General features: G+C 40.8%; 1 protein-coding gene across 3 annotated transcripts in view; it reads left to right on the top strand.

Moving 5' to 3' along the window:
- The window catches only part of Mak (male germ cell associated kinase), a 46,934-nt gene extending 20,511 nt beyond the window's left edge, over positions 1 to 26,423 (top strand). Inside the window, exons 6-14 of one of the 3 annotated variants that reach the window (XM_027948194.3) lie at positions 1,584 to 1,755; positions 3,210 to 3,377; positions 4,797 to 5,108; positions 9,056 to 9,228; positions 12,932 to 13,080; positions 18,646 to 18,777; positions 20,514 to 20,588; positions 21,965 to 22,069; positions 26,269 to 26,423. In XM_027948194.3, the coding sequence (XP_027803995.2) occupies positions 1,584 to 1,755; positions 3,210 to 3,377; positions 4,797 to 5,108; positions 9,056 to 9,228; positions 12,932 to 13,080; positions 18,646 to 18,777; positions 20,514 to 20,588; positions 21,965 to 22,069; positions 26,269 to 26,423 (1,441 nt within the window). The remainder of the gene's footprint in view (positions 1 to 1,583; positions 1,756 to 3,209; positions 3,378 to 4,796; positions 5,109 to 9,055; positions 9,229 to 12,931; positions 13,081 to 18,645; positions 18,778 to 20,513; positions 20,589 to 21,964; positions 22,070 to 26,268) is intronic. The other 2 variants (XM_027948197.3, XM_027948198.2) reach the window with 2 other exon arrangements.
- The last annotated feature ends 816 nt before the right edge of the window (positions 26,424 to 27,239 follow it).

The following is a 27,239-nucleotide window of genomic DNA, read 5'->3' as shown; positions in this document are numbered from 1 at the left end:
CGATTCCGTCGTTAGGAAATTAGTTTACAGTAGGCAAGTGGAGACAGAAATTTGATTAGTGGCTGCTTAGGGCTGGGTACAGGATATCAAGGGAGAGGTGGATAAGAAAGATAGAGAAAATGTCTTAAAATTGATTGTGAATATACTAAAAGCTATTGAATTGCATAGCTAAAAGGGTGACTTGTATATTATGTGAATCATCTCTCAGGAAAGCTGTTAAAAATATTTGTCAAAGAACTCTAGGTGAAAACAAAAAGACTACTACAAAATATTTGCAATATTTTCACATTTCAATGTGGAGAAAAAAAGTTAGAATTGAAAATATTGTCCAGTTAGCAGACTTTGTGCTGGGCTTACCAGGTACCTTTGGTCTTATACATATTTTCCTCAATTAAAAATATTATTATTAGGCTGGGGTTGTGGCTCAGCAGTAGAGTGTTCACTTAGCATGTGTAAGGCACTAGGTTCGATCCTCAGCACTACAAAAAAATAAATAAATAAAATAAAGGTATTGTGTCCACCTACAACTAAAAAAAATTTTTTTAAAAAAATATTATTGTCTACAGAGAAGATTGGATTGATGGTATGAGCACGTTTTAAATTTTATTCTAATTTGTTATCTATGACAGCAGAATGCAGTTCAGTTGGTAGTACACAAATGGAGCACAGTTTTTCATGTCTCTGGTTGTACACAAAGTAGAGTCACACCATTCGTGTTTTCATACATGTACTTTGGGTAATGATATCCATCTCCTTCCACTGCCTTTCCTACCACCATGCCCCCTCCCTTCCCCTCCCTCCCCTTTGCCTTATCTAAAGTTCCTCCATTCCTCCCACGCTGCCCCCCCATCCCCACTATGAATCAGCATCCTTAGATCAGAGAAAACATTCAGCAGTGGGTTTTTTGGGATTGGCTAACTTCACTTAGCATTATATTCTCCAACTCCATCCATTTACCTGCAAATATCATAATTCTATTCTCTTTTAATGCTGAGTAATATTCCCTTGTGTATATATACCACAGTTTCTTTATCCATTCTCTACTGAAGGACATCTAGGTTGGTTCCACAGTTTAGCTATTGTGAATTGTGCTGCTATAAACATTAATGTATGCTGTTTTTAAGTCCTTTGGGTCTAAACTGAGGAGTGGGACAGCTGGGTCAAATGGTGGTTCCATTCCCAGTTTGGTATGAGCACTTTAAAACTGATAAAAAGAAAGAAAAAATGTACTACTCAGGGATAATCTTTGTTAACCTTCATTTCCTACCCTTCATGTGAATATATGCTGGACATGATGCTTGGGGTATGTTTTTTTCTTAAAATAACAGAGAGTACTTATTTCCTTGTTATTCATTTGAGTTCCTGTCTCAGGCTCCATGGGCATTTCATACGTTCCTGTACAGCCCACCCCTTGTGAATGTATCATGTCTAGCCCATCCTAACACATGTACACATGCCTGGCACACAGGAGAAAATAAGTATCCCTTGATTGAAACTAATGACTGGAGTTCTGTTCTACTGCCCATCCACCTGTGAGGTCGTATTCCAAACAGTCTTTTTGATTTTTGTCTTGTTTTTCAAAGGTACCGTGCTCCTGAAGTTTTACTAAGATCTTCAGTGTACAGTTCTCCCATTGACGTGTGGGCTGTGGGAAGCATCATGGCCGAACTCTATACCCTAAGACCTCTGTTCCCAGGGACAAGTGAAATTGATGAAATCTTCAAAATCTGCCAAGTTTTAGGGACTCCCAAGAAAGTGAGTAAAGTAACTCTTATTTGATCTAACTTTACATTACTTCCAACTTGCTACTTTGCTTTGAATTTTATAACTTTTTGATTATCACTTTTGGCTAGGTACCTGACTTTTTTCATTTTCAAATAGTTTTATACTTCAGTGATTTTATCACAATCCTATCATTTTTAAAATGGAGTAGGATGAGGATCACCAGAAGCCAGAATCCCACCAGACAGAGTAAGAGATTGCTGCCTTTCCTTACACTCAGAAAAATGAGAAATTATATCACTTCTGATTCAAATGTATGATATGTCAAGGTCATTGTACTGTCATGTGTAACTAATTAAAACAAATAAAAAATTTAAAAAAAAGAAATTTTCAGAATGGTTCTATTTAAGATTCTTGGTTTTGTTTGCAAAACTTTGCTTTTAAGAAAGTTTCTGAAAACTCAGAAGCAGACAACACCATAATACTTACTAAATGGAAGTAACCTCACTCAAACCAGCCCATCTCAAATAAAAAAGGAAGTCAATCATAATCACTGTAATGTTCCTTTCTCCTTCCTTTTATACATGGTAATTGAGATATTGCTTCTTATAAAATAAAAAATATATATTTTAAAAAAAGAACTAAGGGACAGTTCTCTTTAGAGTGTGACTTGGGGTTGGTGACTGGCTGAGACTCCCCCTTGCTTTGTGAAGGTCCCCAGGCATCAACCAACATCCCTGGGGCCCTGGACTTACTTTCTTTTAACCCTTTCTTGTTTCCATTTACATACCTTGGCCAGGGGTAGTTGGCACTTTTTAATTAATATTGCATTTCAGGTGAACCTTACTTTCTGGGATGTACTTAGTAGTGTAATTATGTATGATTACATCCTAATTAAATCAGTACGTGCTTTATAGTTAATATTAGAGAGGTAAATGTAGATATTAAAGATCTAACAAGGGCTGGGGATGTGGCTCAAGCGGTAGCGCGCTCGCCTGGCATGCGTGCGGCCCGGGTTCGATCCTCAGCACCACATACAAACAAAGATGTTGTGTCCGCCGAAAACTAAAAAATAAATATTTTAAAAAAAATCTAACAAAGTTATTATTTTCCAGCTATGTAATTCTTCACATTATAGACGCAATATATAATATATAATGAGGATCTTTCTAGGATCAAGTGTTTATAAGGCACTTGTCCTATGTGTTCAAAGTCACCAGTGGTCATCATCAAGATCCAAAACCAGACAAGAGTGTAATATTGTGAAACATGGAGCTTTCTCATTTTTTCCCTCTCAATTCAATGTTCTTTTTTTCTATGTGGTTGGTAGAACCTAATCAGAAATAAAGGCTGATATTTTATTTCACATTCATTTATATGAATCAGTATTCAAATTTTCATACCTGAATTACTTTTGTGTCTTTAAATTGATTACTAAAACAATTTTCTTTTTGCTCCCCACCCCCACATATATATTTTTTAAACAGAGTGACTGGCCAGAAGGATACCAGCTTGCATCCTCTATGAATTTCCGCTTTCCTCAGTGTGTTCCTATAAACTTAAAAACCCTTATTCCCAATGCCAGTAATGAAGCCATTCAGCTAATGACTGAAATGTTGAATTGGGATCCAAAGAAACGACCAACAGCAAGCCAGGTGAGGCAAATCTCCCTGTTACAACTTTTAAACTTTTGAGTTTTATCAATGTCAGGGATGTTTTCACCTGCATAGACACGCTTAACCAGGGATTACCAAGAGAGTGCATCCCTAGGGCATCCAGTTAGTATAGTTGATCAGCTTCTTGACAGAGAAGATCCTTGGGAGAATTGCAAAGATAGCACGAAGGTGATTTTGTTTGGGGATTCAAATGAGGAAGCTTCTAGGAGGTTGAGTCTGAAAGGGATGGATCTCTAAAGACAATTCAGGCATGCGATAGACAAGTTTGGAAGACCTGTCATGGGTAGCAAAAAAAGGCATCTCTTCAATCATTTGTCATTTTAGACTTTCCTACGTTCTCCTTTGGTTGAGGCGTGGGATTCTCCCTCTCTTCACACTTGGGTAATCATTTCTCCAGAGGATGGAGTAACAGTGTTCAGCCTCCAGCTCCCACAAGAGGGCAGCACTGGGGCACACCCTTGTTCCTCTGTGACTGTTGCAAGTCTCAAGAGTCTTTACAAGTTTTTATTTGCAAATAAGTTAAAAAATTGATGAGTTTCATTATGTTTTAATCATTAAACATAAATCATATGTGAAAATTACCTAAGAATTACTTTTCTCTTTTAAACTTTAAAATAAACTAAGAATATCTTTTCTGAAGGCCATCTGGAAGAACAAATGGGAAAGAAAGTCAAGGCAGGATTGAACAAGAATAAGCAAGTAGAGAGCATGTAGGTGGACACCTGCCCTGCAGTTATTAAAAATGGCCCTTGAAGTGACCATAATGATAGTAGTGAAAGTACTGCATAAGAATTGACAAATAAAACGTTTAAGTTCAGGATAAGATAAACACGGTGTCACAAATGGCAGGGAGAAGGTGGGACTGTTCAGTGAATGACAGTTCACTGGGACAGTTTGCTAACTCTTCAGGAAAAGTGAGTTTAGGTTCTTACCTCTCACCATACTTCACAAATAAATCACTGTGTGTGTGTGTGTGTGTGTGTGTGTGTGTGTATGTGTTTTAAGTAAGTCATTAAAAACTAAAAGAAAGGACATGCATTTGATCTCAGGGTAAGAAGAGCATGGATATTAAAGTAATAGGAGAAATCACAAAGGGGAACACACATAAGATTTGATTACTTGAGAATTAAAATCTGGGGGACTTAGCCAGGGGTAGTGGTGCCCACCTGTTATCCCAGTGACTCAGGAGGCTGATCACAAGTTCGAAGAGAGCCTGGGGGCAACTTAGCTACATCCATCCTCATCCCCCACACACTTTTTTTTTTTTTAAGACAGCACTAGGAATGCATTGTTAAGGGTGAGCAACATATTTCAAGCTAAGGATGTACATAATTTAGATTTGGAAACACTTTGATGAACTAAATGTTAATGTAATTTAATATTTCTGTGCTGTTATAGGCATTGAAACACCCATATTTTCAAGTGGGACAGGTGTTAGGCCCTTCCTCACATCTTCTGGAATCAAAACAGACTTTAAATAAGCAGCTGCAGTCATTAGAATGCAAGCCAGCTCCTGTTGACCTAGACCCCAAGCCTCTGCCAGACGTAACCGACCAGACTGTCGGACAGCCCCAGCCAAAGCACAGCCACCTACCACTGCAGTCCATTCAGCCGCCACAGGACGGGGACCTCCAGCAGCCTCCAAAGCAACAGAGTCAACCGAGACCGCCACAAACACTGTTTCCTAGCATCGTCAAAAACCTGCCAACTGTAAGTGGCATATGATTGAGCCAATGCATTGAGTGCCAGGCAGCTCTAATAACATTGGGGAAGATATAAAAGATCATCCTGTTTTAAAGCTCCTGCCTCCTCTGAGAGGCGCACGATGGGAGAGAACATTTTATATGTATGAAAGAAAAACTTTCTGAATGAAAGTTTAAAAGTTTGCATGCTATAGTTTTCCTTGAACAATTACATCCATACAAAAGAACTCAAAGAAGAACTGAAAATAATTGGGTACTCAAGAGTCCTGATTCTAAATTTCAGGAATTTTAACAAGAATTTCGCACTGCTTTTAAGTTCTAATGCACTTGAATGGGTTTTAAGGGTCAGGCATAGTATAAAACTTCCTCTTCCCACTTCCAGGCAGATCCAGGAGCTCATTAGGTGTGGGAAGGTTTTAGTTGCCCATTCAGGTATACACCCCACATGCATTTGCATTTGGTTAGGACTGAAAAATATCTGAACAACACTTTATCTAATTCCTTATCAGTTCACCATCCTCGAGTAAGTGACAGCCTCCCATTCCCCACAGCACTGATCACTTCTAACATACTCTTACTTGTTTGGTGTGTTTATTGTGTATTACCTGGCCCTTCCTCCTAGCGTGCAAGCTCCTTGAGGTTGGGAATGTTTTATTATCAATACATCCCAGAACCTAAAGTGCTGCCTGCCACATGGTACATTCTCAATATTTGTTGAAGGAAAGAGTGATTACCATACTATTTTAAAACTACCTCCTAAATAAATAAAAGATCAATTGAAAATTTAAAAAAAAAAAAAAAAAAACTACCTCCAAGATCCTGAGGAGTCCTCTTCATCTTTGAGAAAGTACTGAACTTTAGAAACTTCTGCCTATTATACTGACTTCAACTCTGGTTTTCCCTGGCTTTTAATAAAAGCTAAACACTCTTCTAGAAAGGCTATCTTTTAGGTAGAGCCGAAAATAGCCCTTACATTACCTTCCCTTTCTCCAGGAGAAATAGCCCTGGTTTCCTCATGAGCTCTGCATGTGATGTCATTCACCGACAAGCCTCCAAGTCCCCTCCCATCTTTTTCCTGCCCGGGCTAGAGCAAGGATGGATAGGGAGGACAAACAGGATGTCTGGAATCACCGGTCCACTGGTGCCACTAAGGGTTACAGTCTTTTTTGTTGTTGTTGTTGTTGTTTTATTTTCTTAGAAGACAAATCAAACATTGATGCAATCTGAGAGGGAAGGAAGGAAGCAGATATGTTGAGCAGCTACATGTAGAAGTAGCTAAAAGCCAGGTATGATGCTAAGCCCCTGTGTGTGCCTTCTCACACAAGTTCAAGTATCAATAATAACCTAACCCTAATTTTTTACATAGCTAACAAGTTCCAGAATTGGATTTGAGCATTGTTTCAACTAAAACTTTTAAATCTATTTTTTTTATACCTGCTTCTGCGAAACATGTTGCATACCTCTACTTGGGCATTTGATCTTTAGGATTGAGAAAGTTGCAGGACGTCGCTTTTACCTCCCAATTTTCTAATTATGCTTGAACCCTTACTTTTACTTTTCAGTCTAACCATTCTGTGTAACTTGATGCCAGCTACAGATTTGTTTTTTATTTTCCTCCTCTATCTTCATGATGAAAAGAATGCAGTGAGCCCTTGAGCAGGCCACTAGAATCTTCTAGATTAACACTGATCCTTGAAATGGTACTTGTCCAATGATTGCCCCTTGTCCTGACCCACCTTTGCTTCACTACTACATTGTATTAGTAAAGATATGAAACATTCTGTCCCCAAGTTGAATGAAGTCCACACATACCCATCTAATGAATTCATTGCTTGCTTTTTATGAAAACGGTGGCCTACAGATCCACCAGGTTTTTTTCCTTAGTGCTCACAAACAGATGACTTTAAAATCTTTGCCTTTATTCTATATCAAACTTACTGATGTGACATTTGCAAAAATCTACCTTCGACTTTGAAAACTGTTTATATTTGCCCCTTTGCAGTCTTGTCAGACATACAGGATCACTTGGGTGTCACTGACCCCGTTCAGCACTGGTACCTAACACAGAGTTCAAATGAAAGGAGCCCAGAATGCAACTAATTGTCATCTTTCTTAACTCCACTCATCTGGACTTTAGATGTTTTCTTCTCTGCAGTCTGGAGATGGTTCTCCCTGGCCACAAAAATAACAGAATAGAAACTGGCAAGTACCACTGCTTGCCATCATCACGTGGTGCTATTGGTTCACGCAATAGCCCGCCCATCCCCTCCCAATATAGCTGACCTTCCTTCCGAGCTCTGTTCCCCAATTTTTAATTGCCTTTAAATTTGTATGAAACCAGTTCATTGTCTCGTTCCTCAAACCAGGACTTGTTCCTCATTCCATCTTTCTGTTAATGGTGACACTGTTCTGAGACACTCAGACTTAAAGCTATCCCTCCCATTTCCCTCTGTGCATTACGATTGTATTCAGGGCCTTTTAACACAAACCTGAACGCTGTGCCTTAACCCATAGGGATTGTCTTTCTCACATAATTTGAAGTTGGGTGGCGGCAACCCAGAGCTCCTGCAGCTTCCAAAGAAGCTCCACCCCTTAGCAGGTGTCTTTCATGCCTCTGGTGGCAAGATGACTGTTGCTCTTTCAAGTGTGCCTCTGCACTTGGGAGAGGTAATCATGAAGGACACTAGAAAATATCTGTCTCCATGTCCCCCTCCTTAAGGCTGTCCCCACTTGAGAAGGCCATTAAGGCTTTGGAAAGTGAAATCACTTGCCCAAAGAGACACAGTCAAGTCTTGGTTTTCTGGATCCTTTACATCAATAAAAAGTCAACCAGATCCTAAATATGGAAGTCTTTCTTCCTCCTAAATTCAGATTTCTCCTCTCTCTGAACACATGTCATATTTTTGGTAGGTGCTACCTATTTTTGTTAATGTTTTTAAATGTGCACGTTATCTCCTTAAATACATTCCCATATTGCATGGCGATGTCTCAGTCAACAATGCACCACAGTATGATGATGGTCCCAGAAGATTATAATGAAGCCAAAAAATTCCTGTTAATTTAGAATGTGTTTGTGTTTTAAGCTAAGTATTATTGCAAAGAATCAAAAGAGTTTAGAGATTTTAAAGTTAAATGTTATAGTCAGCTAAGGTTAATTTATTATTGAAGAAAGAAAAATATGTTTTATAAATTTAGCATAGCCCAAGTCTACAGTATCTAAAATGTCAGCGGTCATGTGCAGTAATGTCCCAGTCTTCACATTGACTCTCCACTCACTCACCCAGAGCAGCTTGCTGTCCTGCAGCCTCTGCTCATGGTAAGCGTCCTGAACCTGTGTATCATGTGTATCATTTTTAAAATAAACCTTTTAGTTGTAGATGGACACAATACCTTTATTTATTTTTATGTGGTGCTGAGGATCGGACCCAGTGCCTCACACGTGCTAGGCAAGCACTCTACCCCAGCCCTGAATCATTTTTTATACTATATTTTTGTCTCTCCACACCCCATTTTTTGGTGCTGGGGTTTGAACCCAGGGCTTTGTGCTCGTTGAGCACGTGCTCTCTTACTGAGCTACACCCCCAAACCCTTTACTGTACTTTTCCTATGTTGGGATGTATGTAGATACACAAGTACTAACCATTATGCTACAGTTGCCCACAGTATTCAGTACAGTAGCGTGCTGTACTCGTAGCCTAAGAGCAATGGGCGACACCTTACAGCCTACCTGTGTCGTAGGCTAGACCATCTAGATTTGTGTAAGTCCCTTCTGTGATGTTTGCACAATGACAGAATCACCTCAGGGTGCGTTTCTCAGAATGGGTTCCCGGTCTTAGAAGACACAGGACTGGATGAAGGCTCCTTGAGAATGTGACTCTTAGTGCCTGATAGACTAGCTTGTGTAAAAGGCGTTCAGCAAAGGACTGAGGATTATGATGACTGATTTTCCCACAGAAGCCAAATGGTCCACTGGCTCATAAAAGTGCTAGAAGGCGTTGGGGTCAGACTATCCTCAAGGCTGGAGACTGCTGGGAAGAGTTTGAGGAGTGTGATTTTGGAGCCTCCCATTCCAAGAAGCCAAGCATGGGTGTTTTCAAAGAAAAGAGGAAAAAAGATTCTCCACTTCGGTAAGATCTCAGGTTTCTCAGGAAAAAATATTTTTACCACGCATCAACTTTATTTTACTCATTTCCTTTTATGAACTCTACCATAAAGGACAAAGAGGTAGCTTAACATTCTCTTCTCTGAAACACGAATCTTTCTGCTTACCTCTGAAAAGCTACAAACCTTAGGTTTTCACAGTAATGGATGATGATTTGCATGTGTGTAGGGAAGGGTTACTCTTCGGCTTTCATGATGCTCTGGTGCATTTATTTTTTTGAGACAGGGTCTCGCTGTGTTGCCCAGGCTGGTCTCCAGCTCCTGGGCTCAGCCTCCCAGAGCTGGGGCTACCGGTGCCTGCCAGCAGGCCCAGCTCACTCTTGGTCGTCATTACACCCATTTGAAATTCCCACGCCAGTGTGCAGACGCAGAACACCGTGCACAGAGTTGATGGTTTCCTCTGATGGTGTTCAGATGAGTTCTCAGTTTCCTCTGTGTTCAAACATCTTTTGACCATTTTCTGAACCTTTTCTGAGAGTTAAACATCTCTAGCAGTTCCTTTTCTTTCTATGATTTATGTTATTATTATTATTTAGGTGATCATTATTCAGCTTTGAAGTTAGTATGGGTTAAATTCTAGTGAACATTTTGGGAAAATACTTTGTTTTCTTCATCTTTGGACCAGAAGAGGAATAGGGAGAAAGTGTCCTGAGTCACCTATTATCTAATAGCTTCTTAGCACTGTGCAGTGCTGAATTCTTCACCTGGGGCAGGGGTACACATGTCCCAAAGAGATAGATAATGAATCTCTAAAGGATATTATGTATGCTGGGATCATTCTTAATCAATTTCCAGATCCTCAGGTTCCATAGGTCCTCTTCCCTAAAATACACAAAATTGAGGGAAAAACATTTACATTTAATCCCTCTCCAACTTTAGGCAAGAAAGTTCCCCCGTCTAAAATATTTCCGGTCTTGCACAGCATTAAGATGTAACAACTTTTGGGGTGTTAAACAAAGGGAGAAACCAGAAGCCTGGTGCCTTCAGTTCAAGAGGCTTTCCGTTGTTCCTTAGGTTCCTAATGTTGTCCCCTACGTTAGAAATAGAGCATTAAGGCAGCGCTCAGTCGTGCATACCCATCATCCCAGGCGCTTGGGAGTCTGAGACAGGAGACCCCTTGAAACCAGCCTGTGCAAAAAATTAGACTCAGAGAGAGAGAGAGAGAAAGGGAGAGAGGGAAAGAAAGGGGGAGAGAGAGAGAGAGAGAGAGAGAGAGAGAGAGAGAGAGAGAGAATGGGTATTTTAGCTTTTGTTGGAAAGCATAGTGATTTGAAAACCCTGGAGCATGAGGGGTTAGTGTTGAGTATTCTTTTAGATGTACTAGAATGTTCTGTAGGACTATCTGATTTTGCAAAACCCAAAGATAAAAATTTTGCATAATTTTTTTGATGATTCAGAGTGTGTTTTATGGACCGAAGTGGTTAAAGCTTAGTTAATTGGGGCTGGGGTTATGGCTCAGAGGTAGAGCGCTCACCTACCATGCGTGAGGCACCAGGTTCGATCCTCAGCACCACATAAAAATAAAATAAAGATATTGTGTCCACTTATAACTAAAAGATGAATATTAAAAAAGCTTAATTAATCAAGTCACACCATGAAATACTTTAACTGTAGAACACCCTCCCAACGTTCCATCTTCTACGTATAATTTTCTATCTACTATTGGCAAGGAACAAGAAAATAAATTTATTCCATTTGTGATGAAAATCAGATGGTATAGATAGAGATCAAATCTTGAAAATCTGCAGTGATTTGCATAGTTCTCTTTTTTAATTAGCTGTATCTGGGAGCCCAAGTGTTTGAAGAACATTGGTGGTGCATGTAGATGACCTGAAAACCTTTTAAACCCACTTCATTTTAATTTTACTGAACTTCTTCATGTTTTTTGAGGGTGGTAAAGGTCTGAAGCAAGACCTAAGCTAACATCTAGAATCTGCCTGATTCTTGTAAGGGAACAATTGGTTAATTTTCTCAACATCAGTGTTCCCTTTTCTCTTGAAATTCTTTAGTAAAATAAAAACTGTATGACAATAAAATGCTCATGTGGGCATTTCTTCCACATTTTTATTTTCTGGTACCTTTTAATGGTCCTATACAACTTTAGGCATATGGTTATTATTAATAATATGATACCATTTCCCTAAACTTTTCTCATAATTTTTTTTTTTTTTTTTTTGGTACCAGGGATTGAACCCCCAGGGACACTCAACCACTGAGCTACATCCTTTTTTATTTTGAGACAGGGTTTCCTAAGTTGCTGAGATGGGCCTCAAATTTGCAATTCTCCTGCCTCAGCCTCCCAAGTAGCTGGGATTATAGGCATGCACCACTGCATTGGGTTATTCATATTTTTTTTTTACTCCATTAAAAATCTCTGCAGAAGAGGGCACTGATATTCAGACAGGTTGAGTAACTTACCAAAGATCAGATGAGGCTTAATTCAAACCCAAGGTTTTCCCTCACTGATGCCACACCACCTATTACACAATGGAGCCCACATACCTGGTGAAGTGAACAGCCTTGCTGTTCCCTGCTCAGAGTCTCAGACAGCCAGAGCTTCCCCATCAAGAATACAGAGTGCCAAATACTAAAGTGTACACCTTTTGTTTAACAGTTGTCTTTTAAAAAGTGAGTAAAAGCAAGATATTTATATTTCTATTTGTACCTGTAGACATGTATACTTGGTAAACTTTTATTGAATATGTAGTTGGTACTAAGCAAAGGTCTAAACATGACTTAGCCTGTCCTCAACCCATCAAATACACCACAGCAGAACAAGATCTTCAAAGACCTGTAGGACAAGGCAAGAGTGACCTGGGTGCCACTGTGAGGCACCCACAGGAGCTCCACACTTCTGCCTGTGGCAGGTCACTCTGACAAGGAAGTCTTTTTGGACTGAGCAGATTTGAGAATAGGAGAACTTTCCTAGATGGCATAACCAGAGTGGCTGAGGGGAGGTGTTCCACTGCAGTCCTACCTGTGACTAGTGCTCCCACACAGGGGGTGGCCCAAGTTCAAAGGCCAACCAAGTCAGTGTCCCTTGCCCACGGGTGGCTTGATGAGTAGGTTGTGGCAGTGTGGATTTCTAGAGAGTAGCCAGAGATTCTTGGAGGTGGGGACCAGCTGGGAGTACATGCAGGTCCTGGCAAAGTAAGAAGTCAGTCAGAGGGTGAAGGAGAAGAGGTCAGTCCTGAGGCTCCTCACAACCCAGAGTGTGCGTCTCAAAACAAATGACGGCCCATCCTCAGGTAGTGACGGCTGCCTTGTGTACTGCTGTGTGGTCAAGATGGCCTTGGGAACGAGGCAGAGCTAAGCCTGGGAGCTGAAAATCCTCAATTTCTACATGGAAAAGTGGCTCTTACTGTCTTCCTGTCCAGCTCACCACCGTCCCACATTTTGAAAGTGCAGCAATTTCAGTAAATATAGATACATATCATACACAAGCTGCTCGGTTACAAAGCTTTGTGTCACATACCATCCAGTATCAGAAACAGTTCTGTGTGCCACTTAGTCTCTATACAGCGGGGGGATGTCATCAGCATTCCTATCATCCAGAGGACTGAACGCAGCCTTCAAAGTGAGTCGCTTTGGCTGATTTGAAAGGATGCAGAGAGGTAGGGGAGAACTTCTTGATTTGGGCGTTATAGCCACCTTCTGTTGACTTTCAAGGCTCCCAGAGGCAGTACCCTCAGGCTTCCACCACTCCACAGAGGAAAACAAGAGCTTACCTGCTGCAGTTCACCTAAAGTCTGATTCCCAACTGTCATCTGCGTCAGTGGCTAAACAGTACTACTTGAAACAATCAAGATACCTTCCAGGTAAGTAGAGAAAATAAAACGTTTATTACTTGTAAAAAAGTGTCTCATCAAAATAGTCTGATTCTTGTAAGGATGGGATTAGAAAATTCACTCCTCCCAGGCACGGTGGCACACGCGTGTAATCCCAGTGGCTTTGGAGGCTGAGACAGGAGGACTGTGAGTTCAAAGTCAGCCTCAGCAAAAGCAAGGTGCTAAGCAACTCAGTGAGACCCTGTCTCTAAATAAAATATAAAATAGGGCTAGGGATGTGGCTCAGTGGTCAAGCACCCCAGAGTTCAATCCCAAGTATCCCCCCCCTCAAAAAAGAAAATTTACTCTATAGCAAAATCTTTATCAGTGTAAGACATGAACATGGTATTTGCTAGGTTTTTACTATTCATTATCTGATCCCTTTTGAAAAATTGGAAACTTTTTAGGAAATATATTCTTGACCTAAAATCCCTATTCATTCTCATTAAGTCAAAATTTGAGAAAGACTGCTATTTGTGACCTTCTATTTTGGTTCTTGAACTGAGAAAAGAGTTTTGGAGTTCTAATTTTCTGCACAGAAAATCTTCATGTCATTACGTTATGAGACGAGAATTTGCCCACTATGCCTTTGTAATCAGACTAAAACTGTCAGTCATCGCTCAGGATGCTTCATCTTAGGTTCCTAAAGAGTCCAAGAAAGTCATGGTTCTCTCATGGGCAGATACTATACAGAAGCTTCTAGAACCCCACTCTTAGTTTCTCATTCAGGATTTTCTGGAGGAGGATTAAGACCCCAGAAGGACTTTTCTCTGCAAGCTCCCCAAAGCTGGATACAGATTTCCCACTTAGCCAAGTATAGCATTTATCAGCTGTTTTACAAACGTACTTCTTGGATGACTAAGACATTTCCTGACTTTCCCCATTTCTTTTTTGTTGACGTCCCTTTTAACTGTGCCTCTTAAAAATACCTGTGTTGCAGACATTATGTGGCTTACTCATTTTAAGTAGCGTATATTGTAGTGCTGGGGATTCCCAGTGATGGAGAAATAAACACTACTCTCATAGAGCTCACCATCTTGTGTGTGTGTGTGACAGAGAGAGAGGTGTGTGTGTGTGAACATACACTGTAAGAAACAGTGATGGAGTGATGGTGCAGAGGAGGGGAACCAAAGTTGACTGCAGGCTGGGTAGGAGGGGTCTGAAAGACAAGAGTTTATTTAAGAACAGAAGGTTTAACATCTGGAGCTCTCTGAGCTGAGGGGAGAGCAGAATTCAGCCTTTAGGGCAGGGGAAGGAATTTGCATTTTATCCCTGGTCCACTTCAGGAGGTGAGTGGCACCTGATGTTTGTGTTAAAAAGACTGTCTGCTGTATAAATAATAGACTACCCAGGGGCGAGAAAAGCAGCAGGGAGCTGGGTTGGGAGGCTCCTGCAGTCACCTAGAGAAAGAGAATGATGACTTAAAGGGTGGAAATAGACTTGCTGGTGGATTGGAGGTGGAAAGTGAGAGGAAAGGAGCTTGTCTGGAGCTTGAATCTTGGGTGGATGGTGGAGCCAGGTACTGAGATGGGAAGGACTCAGGAGGAACAGGTTTGGGTAGGGAAGAGGCTGTGCCTCCCATTTGTGGGGAATTGCAGTTGAGATGCCTGGGAAACAGACCAAGGAGAGGTGGAGTGGGAGTGGAACAGAAGAGCCTGGAACTCTGAGGAGGGACCAAGGTCCCGGAAAAACAGATTTGGGAATCACCAGCATGCAGGCAGTCTGTACCTCCACAGACCCAGACAGGATCGATCACCCACGGAGAGACTGGGGGGAACATGGGCTTTCCTGGGGAGGTAGAGGAGGAAGAAAACAGCCAGCGAGATGAGGGTCGGAAAGCCAGAGAAGGTGGTTTCCAGAGGCCAAAAGGGAAATTCATCAGAAAGAGTAGTTGGCTGCTGAGCAGCTGGATAAGGAGGGACAGAAATGTCTAATTAAATTTGACAGTGGAGAGAGAGGTCCCTGGTGATCTTGAGTTAGTTTCAATCTGGAAGTTAGACTCAAAAGTACAAAGAACTGTTTGAAATCTAAACCTGTCACACAGATGGCATGCTTTGTCTTGGAGATGGCCCCTCTGCGCTGGATGAGGTTAGAAGGGAGGTTGGAGGGAGACTGTTTGAAGTGTGGGTTGAAAGCAGGTGATAGTTGAGGAATTGGAGACTCTGTAGATACCTTCTGGAGGCATTTAGAAATGAACCTAGGATGGACTGTAGGGAGCATCAACAGTGGGGACCTAGAGCAGGTCTGCAGGTGGCTGGAGATGCTCCCTCGAGAGGGAGGAGCGCTAATGTGCTGGAGGAGGGGCTGAGCCAGGGATGGAAGCCCTTAGGAAGGCAGAGGCCTCAGACTGAAGGTCACAAGGCTTGGGGTGCACTTTCAAAAGCAGCAAAAACACTTGTGTTGTAATCTCTGGGTACCGGTAGATTTGTAAAGTTTGGTGTTGAAACCATGAGAGTTCTACTCAGCCTGGATGGGCAGGGATATGAGAGTCTCATGGAAATACACTCTGTTTAAATAAGATAGTCCACTTCTCTGACTGAAATTTACAAATCAGTCTTCTGACTTATTGAAGGGTGACTACTATAAATTGTTGACAGAGGGTAAGTGGACCCAAAGCACACATTTTCATATTCTGCTTCCTAATGTAATTTTCAGGATTATATTTCATGGTATCTAAGACCTGTCTGATCACTTATTTTTTAACTAAAAAAATCTAACAAATTCTTCAAATTCCCTGGGGTCAGAAGTATGGCTGTAATTGACACTTAAAAACTAGACTCAAAATTACAAAAAATTGCTTAAAATCTAAGCTTCAGCTTTCCTGTCACCCGGCTGCATTCTTTACCTTGAATATGGCCTGTTGGAAGCTGGAAGAGGTTAGAAACTAGAATTGGGCTCAGTTCAGTCACTTGGACAAACATTTGCTGAGCACCTGTTGTGAAGCAGTAACCATGCAGAAGATAAAACCCAGATAAGAAGCAATCCTTGACATTTTAAATCCATAGTTAATTTCATAAGTGAATGTCTTCAGGGATAAAAATATCATTGTGGACTCTTCTTTACCCTAAAACCAAGTATAAAAGGTCTTACTAAGCATCGACCTTTAGGACTACGGGAGCTCTAGAAATGTACCCTATGATTACAGGACAGCATGATACTATAGCACAAGGACTTGCAGATCTGTGACACTGGCCTTCAGGGAAAGAACACAAGCATGCGTCATCGTTACTGACCTGCTGCTGACCAGCTGTGTACTTGAAACAAGACTTTGAGATTCAGTTCTCTGTTTCTTTCAGTGGGACCGCAGTCATCCACCGGTTTACCCTGTAAGCCTTAGGTACTTCTTTATCACAAGGGAGTTGCAAATAGAATATGCAATGGAATGGTCTCAGTGGTACCTTCTGGTGTCACCCTCTGCTCCTAGATCCAGTTGATGTCACCACTGCTGTCCAGCAGAGCAGTTTACTCCATAGCGCTTTTGTTGTTGTTGTTGTTCTAATTATGATAGCTAATGCATCTCTATCCATTGTCCACAAAAGGAGCACAGCTTTTCATTTCTCTGGCTGTACATGATGTAGAGTCGCACCACACCACGTGTGCAGTCATACACATACCTAGGGTGATGATTAAAACCCTGGCTGGAGGATCCTTGTCTCCCCCCACATATCACTTACCTTCTTCCCTCCACCTGTTCATTCAGTGTCCTGTGGCACTTCTGCGTTTGCCTCTTAACATGACGCACAGTCCTGTGTGACCTGTCCCTGTTCTGCTCTCCAGCCTCCTGTCGTTCCACACCCTGTTCTAGCTGCGCCCATGCTGCACTCTCTCTTGAGTTCTCTCCCACCTCAGGCCCTCAGCCCAAACTGCCACCTCTCCCTGACCTCCCCACCCCTGGGTCAGGATTCACAGTTCAGCTTAAAGTTGCTTTTTTAAAAGAAAGACTCAGTTGTCCTCTTATTTACTTCCCTCACCCCAGATCCTTCCAGAAAATCTGCAAACTGCTAACTCCCTATTTAATTATGACTATACACGTCTCCCTCACTAGGTTGTAAGAGCCCAGAGAGTAGGAACTGGTCCATTCTGTTCATTGCTTTTTCCCTAATGCCACACACACTGCCTGGCATGTGGCGGGTACTCAGTGAATACTTGCTAACTGATTGTAAAATCTCCTGAGAGGCAAGAGATGGTCATCATGTGATATGCATCAAAGTAATATCAAATTATCTTAATGTCTGCCTCTTCTTGTTAGGTATATAGGTGTCCAATAAAAGCTAATACACTGATAAATAATTTACAATTCTAGGATATATTTCCAATAAAGTTGTAATCTTTATCTTAATTAAACCAATTATCTTCAATAGTGTATGTATCTATTTTTAAAAAAACTATTCAAGGATGTTAAAAAGTTTAACTGGATTAAAATAATAAATATTCAGGATCCATTCTTTATGGAACTATATTTATGTATACCGGGTTCACTTAAAGAGATTTTATATTTTTCTCTACCTTGCACTTTTCTTTTTGAGTAAAGGTTTTTGAATATGACTAACTGCTACCTACTGCATCCTTATTTATTGGGTAATTTCTTATTATATTCTGTTTGTAAGTGTTTTATTAGAAGCCAGAATCCACAGGCATTATATCCTATAAGAAAGGGACATGATTTAGCCACCAGGAGTGCTTCCTTGGAGAACCAATGACAGGTGGCTTTTGAGGCTCAGTATTTCTGATTTCAAAACAGAATTATTGTGTATCTTATTCATAACTGTGAAGCCTTCCCAGGAACTCCATTTGTGAAAAGCAAAAGCCTGTACTGCCTGGAAAGTCACCACTTCCTAAATCACGGAGTCCTCAGTTTGATGTCTACACTGGCTGATGACAGCACCATGGGCACCTAAGGCGGTGGGCAGCGTGAGGTCTTCAGCATCTCAAGAGTGCCACTGCAAACTCCCGTTTTCAAATCTCTTAGAAACACGTTAAACAACCAACCTCCTTTGACTTCGAGTACCAGAGCCCAAGTTTGTCTTGACTTCATAGATTCAGCAATTCACGACTAATGTCAACTTCCCTCTTTTCAGAGGACATTTCTAACACCTGCTCCCAGTCCACAGGTGATAAACTGTGGGTCTGATGACATCCCATGGACACAGAAGCATCTGGCAGGCTCCATTCATGTCTGCTTTGGAAGTCCCTGGATTGCCCTGAGCTCCAGCTTTATGTCTGTCCCCCAGGGTCTGCCCTAGTGTACAAAAGCGAGTGAGTGACCTGGAACTGTCTTGGTTTTGAAGAAAAATGTTTATGCCCCCTCAATTTTTATGAGTCATTCAGCAAGAAGGCCAAATGTTCATTATTACTTGCGCTATAGCAAGTATGTTCTGTCTGTGCTCAGATGTGTGCCAAGCGCTTGGGATCATGTTAGGGTTCATCGAAAGCTACACGTGAACCTAAATTTCTCTCTCTTCATAGTATGTTTAGTCTTTGTTTGAACATGTGTATTTTTCCTTCAAGTTTATGATCACATGCTAATCTTTGAAATGACTGTTTTGTTCTTCTAAGGTGTAAATCCGAAGAATGTATCCTTCGTAGCTAGTGGAAAGAATATAAACCCATATGCTTGGAATAATCAGCTATTTCCTAAGTCTCTGGGACCCATTGGCGCTGAATTTGCTTTCAAAAGGAGTAATGCAGGTAATGCAGGAATAGATTTAAAATGTAAATGTACATAGTCTGCCTTCTACAGATGTTTGCTTTTAAATACACGGCACCTACCTTCTTCCAATGGAGATGGGTGTGGCCGTGCAAGGGATACACAAAGCTTATGAACTATTGAGCACAAAGAGTGCTAAGGTAATCATTTGCCAGATCCTCATCTTCCATCTGGGTTCCTTCCTAAATGGATCTGCCTTATTGGCGGGGTGTTTCTGAATTCTGCTTTACAAGAGAAAAGATTCTGACTTTTCTTTTCCCCCAATGTAAAATATCTGGGGTGCCAATCAAAGGGATACTTTGATATGTTGAGGTCAGAGTTGAGAAAGTAAGTATCCCAGATACCTGTGAAGCAAATCCTTTCTAATGGCAGGGGGTTTCTAGTTTTGAGCTTTCTAAAAATTAAAGGAGAACCTAATTGGGTTGTTAATTGACAGGTAGTTAAATCCTTTTATCTGAGCTATGATTCTTGGTCCATAAATTTGAAGAGAGTACAAAGAATATATCGGCAAGGCTGTCAGAGAACACCCTTCATTCCCTTTTGAGTTTAAAGGTTTCTCAGTGATTCTGTCTCCATAAATGACAGAGACAGAGACAGAGAAGTAGCACTGGTATTGGAGCCCGTGAGGTCCCGACAACAAATATTCATTTGCTGAAACATAAGCTATTTGGAAAAAGTCTCATCTTTCTTATTAAGAGATGTTTCTAAGAAAACTTTTCATATTTAGTTATCAAAATTTATAATACTCATCTTTTTTAGTAATTATGTACAATGAATCATTGTAATTATAACTAACCTAATTCAGACTTTGTTTCAAGTTTATATGGATTTTTGAGTGATCAATTTAAAGACTTTTAAAACTAAATTATATTTGGATAAAAACTGGAAGCTGAAGTATGAATGAAAATATAAAATGTGAAAAAAGAACTTGCTCATGTATTTTTACATCAATAATATGGGCATGAAATCACTATGGTCTCTAGATTTCATTGGTTATATTTGAAGGAGAAATGCACTGATTTTATGTGGATATTGACAATTACAATATGCCGGCGGTGACATCCTCTTGCATGCCAGACCTGGTGGTGCCTGCCTGTAATCCTGACTCTCAGGAGGTTAAGGCAGGAGGATTGAGAATTCAAGGCCAGCTGGGGCAACTTAGTGAGACCCTATCTCAAAAGTAAAAACATTTTTTAAAAGGAAGAAAAAGAACATCCTCTTCCTAAACTTAGGATGAAAAGTTTTACATATCAACAAGTGTGTGAAGAGGTATGGAACCCTTAAAAATGTGGGTGGCATTGGACCAAACAAGTTTGATGACTGCAGTTTTCATGAGGGAGCAGTCCAGTGAGGTGTTCTGATTGGACATTGACACACCTAGACTTTCCACAGTGTTTTTAGACTCTGAAAAGACTCACCCATCTGATAAAGCTGAGGTGTCTTACACTGGGGGCCTGTAGTTAACTTATTTTTTCTCGGGTATATAAAATGACATTCACAGAACCAACCATTTACACAAATCAGTTAGAATGAAGCTTGAGTCTCAGGGAAATACTCACCTGGCATCAGATGAAAGCCGTGATGACACAGGGGAGTGTCTTCCCATTTCAAGGGCTCATTCTGGATCTTTTCATTAATCACCTGATTCATTTTCCCTGCTTTTCCTGTAACATTCTCCTTACCATTCGCTCTTTCTTTCCACCTGCCTTCTCTTTAGAAGAAAGCATAATTAAACCAATTGAAAAACTATCATGCAATGAAAGTTTTCCTGAAAAGTTAGAGGAGCCACAAGGTAATTTCTGGGCTTGTTCTTTGACTCTGTCGCCTAGTTTCCCTCTCATCCTCCACCCGATCCCATCAGGACAGGCCAAGGTGACCAGCTTTCAGCAGGTGGTTCAGGCCGGGAAGAAAGAGAAGCATTTCCTCTCGTCTGTATTATCTTCCTTTAGTAGTTGGGATTTTAAGACTGACTCACTCTGAAAAAGCTCTATGCTTGTCTTCTTAAATTAACTATGGCAATTTATAGAAATCAAGTAAATAATTCTATTGAAAATAATTAAAAGAATATTTTCTAATCTTGTGACCAGTATTCCTTTAATACTTTTTTGATTCTGACATTCCTATCTTGGGCATTAGCAACCATTTCAGTCAAGTTAATGGAGATGGTGGATTTCATAGGGAGCTGGTGTCACTGTTTTCAATAATGCCAACCACTAACTCCAACTCAAAACTCTGTGGCTCACAGGACTTCAAATAATAAGCCAAAATAATTTAAGAAGACTTAACTTTCTGTTCATTTTTTTCCCTCAGCAGCTTCTTTCTGCATTGCGTAACTGCTCCTGCATTGCTTTTAGTGTCTGATGTGTCCCTCTTTTGTCTCTTACAAGCTTTTCTGGTTTTGGACAAGTGATTTAAGCTAGTTTCTCCATCTATAAAATGGAGGAAAGCCTGTTTACTTAGGCATTACGATACAACTACACATAGAATTTTGTCACACAGTAAGGACTTAGGAAGTGTTCAATGGTGAGAATGAGAACAATTGATGTGTCCTGATGCTACTACTGAATACCATCATGGCTTCGAACTTCTCTTCCAAAAGTAAAAGAATGTGATTCAAAATGTGTACTAGAGGTGAAAAGAAAGGTCCACAGTGGTGATGGTCACCACAATGTTGAAGACGGACACTGAATACCAGATTCTGTGCTAAATGCTTTGCATGCATCTTATTCAGTCCCTACAACAACCTTAGGAGCATAAGTCCACTTCTGAGAGTCTTACAAAATGAAAAAAGGGGGAGAACACATCAGGGACAGGGCTTCCTGGCAGGAGATGCAGCCCCATGTTAAGAACTAGCATCATAAAGCCTGGTGTGTTTGGGGTGAACTGAACATACCTTGGCCTTGACTTGGGCTTCTAGCTCATTCCCTTACTAATTGTGGGAACCCAGGCAAGTCTCTTAGCACTGCAGAACCCGCAGTGTGTATACTGTACATCTGAGAGGGTTGTTCTAGGGAGTGAATAAGTCTCTGGCAAGTGCAGCACAGTGCCTAGAACATAGCAGGTGCTCAGAAAATAACGTTTAGAAGTAATGGGGGTAGTAGTCAAAGTTATTCTCTGGCACCCTAAAATATTCACCTTCTGACTCTGAAACTTTGGATACGCCACTAGGAAATCTTGGAAGTTACAGTACTTACAATCCTTCCTTTCTCAAAAAAGAAGTGGGGTCGGCTGGCCAGAGGATCCACTTAGCACCTCTCGGTGCCACAGCCTCAGGTAAGAGCGACTCAGAGGTGGTTTTGAGATTTCTGAGCAGAGCAGAGCTTTTAAAAGTTCATACAGTCACTTGTTCTGAGTGAGGCTGTTGAACCAGTGTCACCTTATTAACGGAGTTCTAGCTGGTTTTGTCAAAATGTTCTGTTTTTCTTCTAACAATATGGTTTGAAAGTCTAATAATTAAAAGAAGAGCTGCCTCTAATTAAGTGGTTACTGTCTGCCAGGCACAAAGGGCTCTGTGGAATTGTCATTTAGTCCCCAAAGCCACCAGGGGGTGTGGTGCTCTCTTTATGGATGAGGAAATTGACCTAAGCTACTTACCCAAGGTCACACCCCTGGTGGAGCCAGCACAGAAACTGGGCTTGTCACCTATCATTCCAGCGACTTGGGAGGCTGAGGGAAGGGCACTGCAAACAGGAAGCCTGCCTCTACAACTTAGCAAAGACCCTGTCTCAATATAAAATAAAAACAGGGCTGGGATGTAGTTCAGGGGTGGTGCTCCGGGTTAAATCCTTAGTACCATGCAGACACACAAAAAGAAAGAAAAGAAACAAGTGGGCTTGTCCATTTGCGAAGAGCGGGCCTTGCCACACGCCAGGATGTGAGAGGAGGCATGGGTCAGCGCTCTCCTGCCCACGCCCCTGGCACAGAGCAAAGGCTTGGTCAGTAGCGTGCGTCTCTGCAGCTCCCTCAGAGGACAGAGTCCATGTGGCAAAACCTTCCCACCTGGCCTTTGTTGGGCGGCAACATTAGGTGAGGGAGGGTTTGTTCCTCCATTCTACAATGACACATTTGAGTCACATGCTCCCTGGTGGCATGGCATATGACAGCCATGTGCAGAGGTTCACTCTTGAAATCTGTGCCTGAGCCTCCCCAGATCTGGCTATGAATGTTCTCTAAATTATTTTAATCTAAAATAGATATCCTTAGTGAAGCACCTAAAATAAGCATAAGCAGATAATCAGAAGTTGGGTAAAGATACTAGATGTCACCTATAATCCCAGTGGCCTGGGAGGCTGAGGCAGGAGAATCACAAGTTCATAGCCAGCCTCAGCAAAAGTGGGGCGCTAAGCAACTCGATGAGACCCTGGCTCTAAAGAAAATACAAAATAGGGCTAGGGATGTGGCTCAGAGGTCAAGTGTCCCTAAGTAAGTTCAATCCCTGGAACAAAAAAAAAAAAAAAAAAAAGTTGTCCTTTCATTTACAATTTGACCCCCAGAGTATCCTCAGCCTAAACTAACCAGGATCATATATTGAAACTATGGATTCAAATTTCCAGTCTTTAAAGTTCACACTATTACAGCTCAAAATGTAAAAAAAAAAAAAAAAAAAACCACTAAATCATTTTAACTTTTTCTTACCATATTGTAAAGTCTTAAATAGTACTCAGTTGCTTTATCTGTAAAAATAATTGTTCCATTACCTCTCTGCTGAAACAAAATCTATCTATACAAGTAAACATTTTCTATATAGCAGTCATTTTTAGAATTCCTCAAATATTTAAGTCAGCCTTTCAATGAGTCACTCACCATGACTTAGCAGCAATTTTTAATATAAAAGCAGAAAATCATGTCAAAGCATTCTGTTATCTGGATACCTGCTCTTAGAAATTGAGTGGGTCTTAAAAAAATCTATAAGATATTCAAGGCCTTTATATATTTATTAATTCTCAGATTAGCATGTGTATTCCTGTTTTCATTTTTAAAGTAAATACTTTCTCATAATTTTTCCTCTCTTCATTTACTCAGCTTATCCTATTTTCCTACAGACGGTGATAGGAGGAGAGGTAAAACAAAAAGAAGTAAATATTAATCACTCTCAAGTGGTCCAGGCAAATACTTAGGAAAACACTGTTCTGTAGGAGACGTGTCTTCCAGTCTGCCCATTGGGTGGCAGTTTCCCACAAGAAAGTAAAACCAGGTCATTACCATATTTATTCGACTTTTTTCTCTCCTCTCATAGTCTCCCTCTCTGCTTTTCTTCCTCACCCTCAAGTTTTGAGAAGAAAAGTCAAACTAATCTCTCCCCACAAACTTCCTAATACATCCTCATCCCCTGCTTTGAAAGTAGCAACCAGAATGGCAAGGAGTGACTTCTTATACAGGCACCAATGGGTGCCCAGGGCCTGGGCTAAGCACTCTGTGTACACTAGCTCTGTTACCAAACGCTTCACCATGGTCTTCACCGTACAGAAGTTTTATATCTGATTTATATCGTGGCATTGATAAAATTCTTTGTAACCCCTTTTGCATTTTCTACAAAAGTTAAATGCCCTTGGTAGAACAAATGCAATTTTTATAATAAACATACAGCCCGACATGATGGGGCTAACTGTCACGGCTCCTGGGAGACCGTGACGTGCAGGTCATGGTCCAGCTGGGCATTTCTGGCCCTGCGGTGATATCTGGGCTCTGTTGTCAGCTACTGGGTTCTTCTTGAGGGTGCTTGAGTCCCAAAACACTATGATTTCTAGAAAAGGAATCTTAAATCTCAATACTTCCAGTTTCTTGGCAAATGATTTCCTTTTCTAAGAAGTTTTTAAAAAATGTCGGCCTGAACACAGTTGGACTTAAATGCATTTAGGACTTGACAGAGGCTGTCGAGACCTGGAAGAAGGCTTTTCTTTTTGGCACTTCTCAAACCCCTCACTTCTAACCCAGGAACCTCTCCCACTATCTTAAGACCATGTTCCCTTTCCCCTTCCCCGAATCAGGCAGGCTTATCATCTCTCCCTCTCCCTCTGCTCCCAACCTCACACCCTCTCTGCTCTGCCCACAGTGCCATTTTGACCTGTGGCCCTCTTGGGTGAGTTTGATCATTTAACTGATTGATGTTTTTTATGTTCCACTGATTACAATGAAAGGGCTTTTCTTGGAAAACACAGTGCCTTACATATTTCCCTGCTTTTTTTTAGCCAGCTTCTGAATGACTTTGAGAGATTAGACTTCCTAAGAGTGGGATGAAATACCCGACAGCCCATTCATTTGGACAGCTGTTGGCCTCCGGCCCCAGCCAATCTACACAGTGGTCAGGGCAGCTTTTGGTCCAGGGCATTCTGCACTCATGCTTTGTTCACTGTAAGCTGAGGTTAGAGCCACGTACTCACATGGTTTGCTCCTGCTACCCAGTGTTACAGTAAAGTGTAAGAAAAACAAGGGAAACCATGCCAGTAGATCTGATAATGCTCAGGTGAGGCGTGTCAAATGCTTAGATTCATTTCAGTGTACTCCCAGAATGGCAGCTACTAGTCAGTGTGAAAAGGTTCAATGCCAAATGGAAAGACTGAGCATCCCGCAGATAAAATGTCTATGAAAACTGGCTTCTAATTTGAAGTAAGGAAGGGGTAAGAGAAGAATGTTCTCTGTAAAAATGACTTATTGTTTTGTCACTTATTTGAGATGTTTAAGCAATTTTACCTTATCAATTGTTGAGATAACAAGTATTTAGCAGATTTGAATTTTTTTGCAAATTTTTAAGCAGTCAAATTCATAAATAAAACAAAACTTGTGATTAAAGGTCTGGGATTCTAGAACATGTCATCACTTAAGGGAGTTGTGTTATGACCCATAATTTTCCCAGTTTAAAAAAAAATGAAGTTTTTTGCTAGGCATGGTGGTGCACACCTATAATCCCATCTACTTGGGAAGCTAAGGCAGGAGGATCTTAAGTTGGAAGCCAGCTTGGGCAACAGAGAGAAACCCTGACATCGTCACCCTGCCCCCAAAAAAGAAAAATGAAGTTTAATTCTAGAAATCATATTTTCATTTAAAAAAATCTATAATAGGACCCTATATGGGTACTTCCATGAAGCCAAGGTTTTATAGGACCCACAATTCCAAATATATTTTCTGTAATGATGCTGCATTTGAATATTGCATTGTGGGTACTGCTCACTGACTTTGAACCAGGAATCTCTTTTCTTTCTTGAATGTTGCCTGTCTTAATGTGAACTATTGGAAATAGTGCAGCAGCAGAATGATAAATCAGAAACGTTAGCTCTCAAGCTACCGAAAATCCTAATAGTGCCACTGTACTACTACAATTTTTGCTTTTAAAATTAGAAAAAAAAAAATCTCAAATCTTAATCCTTTAAAGGTAAATTTGAATTTCTCCCATAAAATGAGAAGATGAACTGACTTGTTTTTAATTTGATAATCAAATGAATAACATTCTAATTTCTGATTCTGATTTCTTTCAGAATATGCTTGGAACACAAAAACTGGCCGGGGGCCATTTTCAGGACCTACCTACAATCCTACAGCAAAAAATCTAAATATCTTGAATCGTGCACAGCCAGTCCCTTCAGTGCACGGGAGGACAGACTGGGTGGCCAAGTACGGAGGCCACCGGTAGGACCTCTGGTGAGAACCCTTAGCATTGCTCCAGAGTATGTGCAAGTCTCTGACCTTGGGAAATGTCTACAGATGTCTATTTCTACTGAGATCTGGAAGAAATATGCAATAGTGGGGTACTTCAAAGAGCAAAAATCATCTCCTATTTTCTTTCCTGGAAACGAAATGCATTTTCTTAGCATCGTTGCCCACAGTGCTGCTGTGTGGGTAGGACTTTACAAAGTATTGAATAAACTATTTGCCAAAGTATCAAGTATTTGATCTACAAATTAACAGATAGTAAGTACAATAAGAAGCTTCTTTTTAAAAAATGCCTCCAGAAAATAAGTGTTTCAAGTGTTGATTTTCCTTTGTTGTATATTGGCCTCGCAATGTGATATTTTATCACTTTGCAGTGATTCAGCTGAGAGGTTTTTTCCTGGTGGTGAGGCGGACTGCTGTGAGCTGTCAGTTCTGGGTCTTGCTTGGCTACTGCTCTGCTCTCCCACTTTGGCAATGGCAGGACTGTAAAAAATTTTTTTTTTCTACTTTGACACTATGAGCTCAATGACAATTCCAATCTTGAGCAGTATGTTTCCTTGGAAATAAATTTCCACTTAACAGAGAAGATGTCTTCTCCACTAGATTTTAGTGGAGAAAAAGCCCATTGTTTGAACTTGACCAACACAAGGGCTGTGAGTTGGTGGCGTGTCTGACCCAGTGGCTTAATGACTTCACATTGAACACGTCAAGGTTCTCTTGTCATTGCATCAAGAAAGTTTTTGAAATGTGTTTGATGCTTGTTCATTTGACTTGCAGAATACTTTTTTCCATGTTC

This window comes from Marmota flaviventris, chromosome 6, assembly GCF_047511675.1.
Source record: "Marmota flaviventris isolate mMarFla1 chromosome 6, mMarFla1.hap1, whole genome shotgun sequence".
Classification (NCBI taxonomy): Eukaryota; Metazoa; Chordata; class Mammalia; order Rodentia; family Sciuridae; genus Marmota; species Marmota flaviventris.
This window is presented reverse-complemented; position numbering and strand designations above follow the sequence as displayed.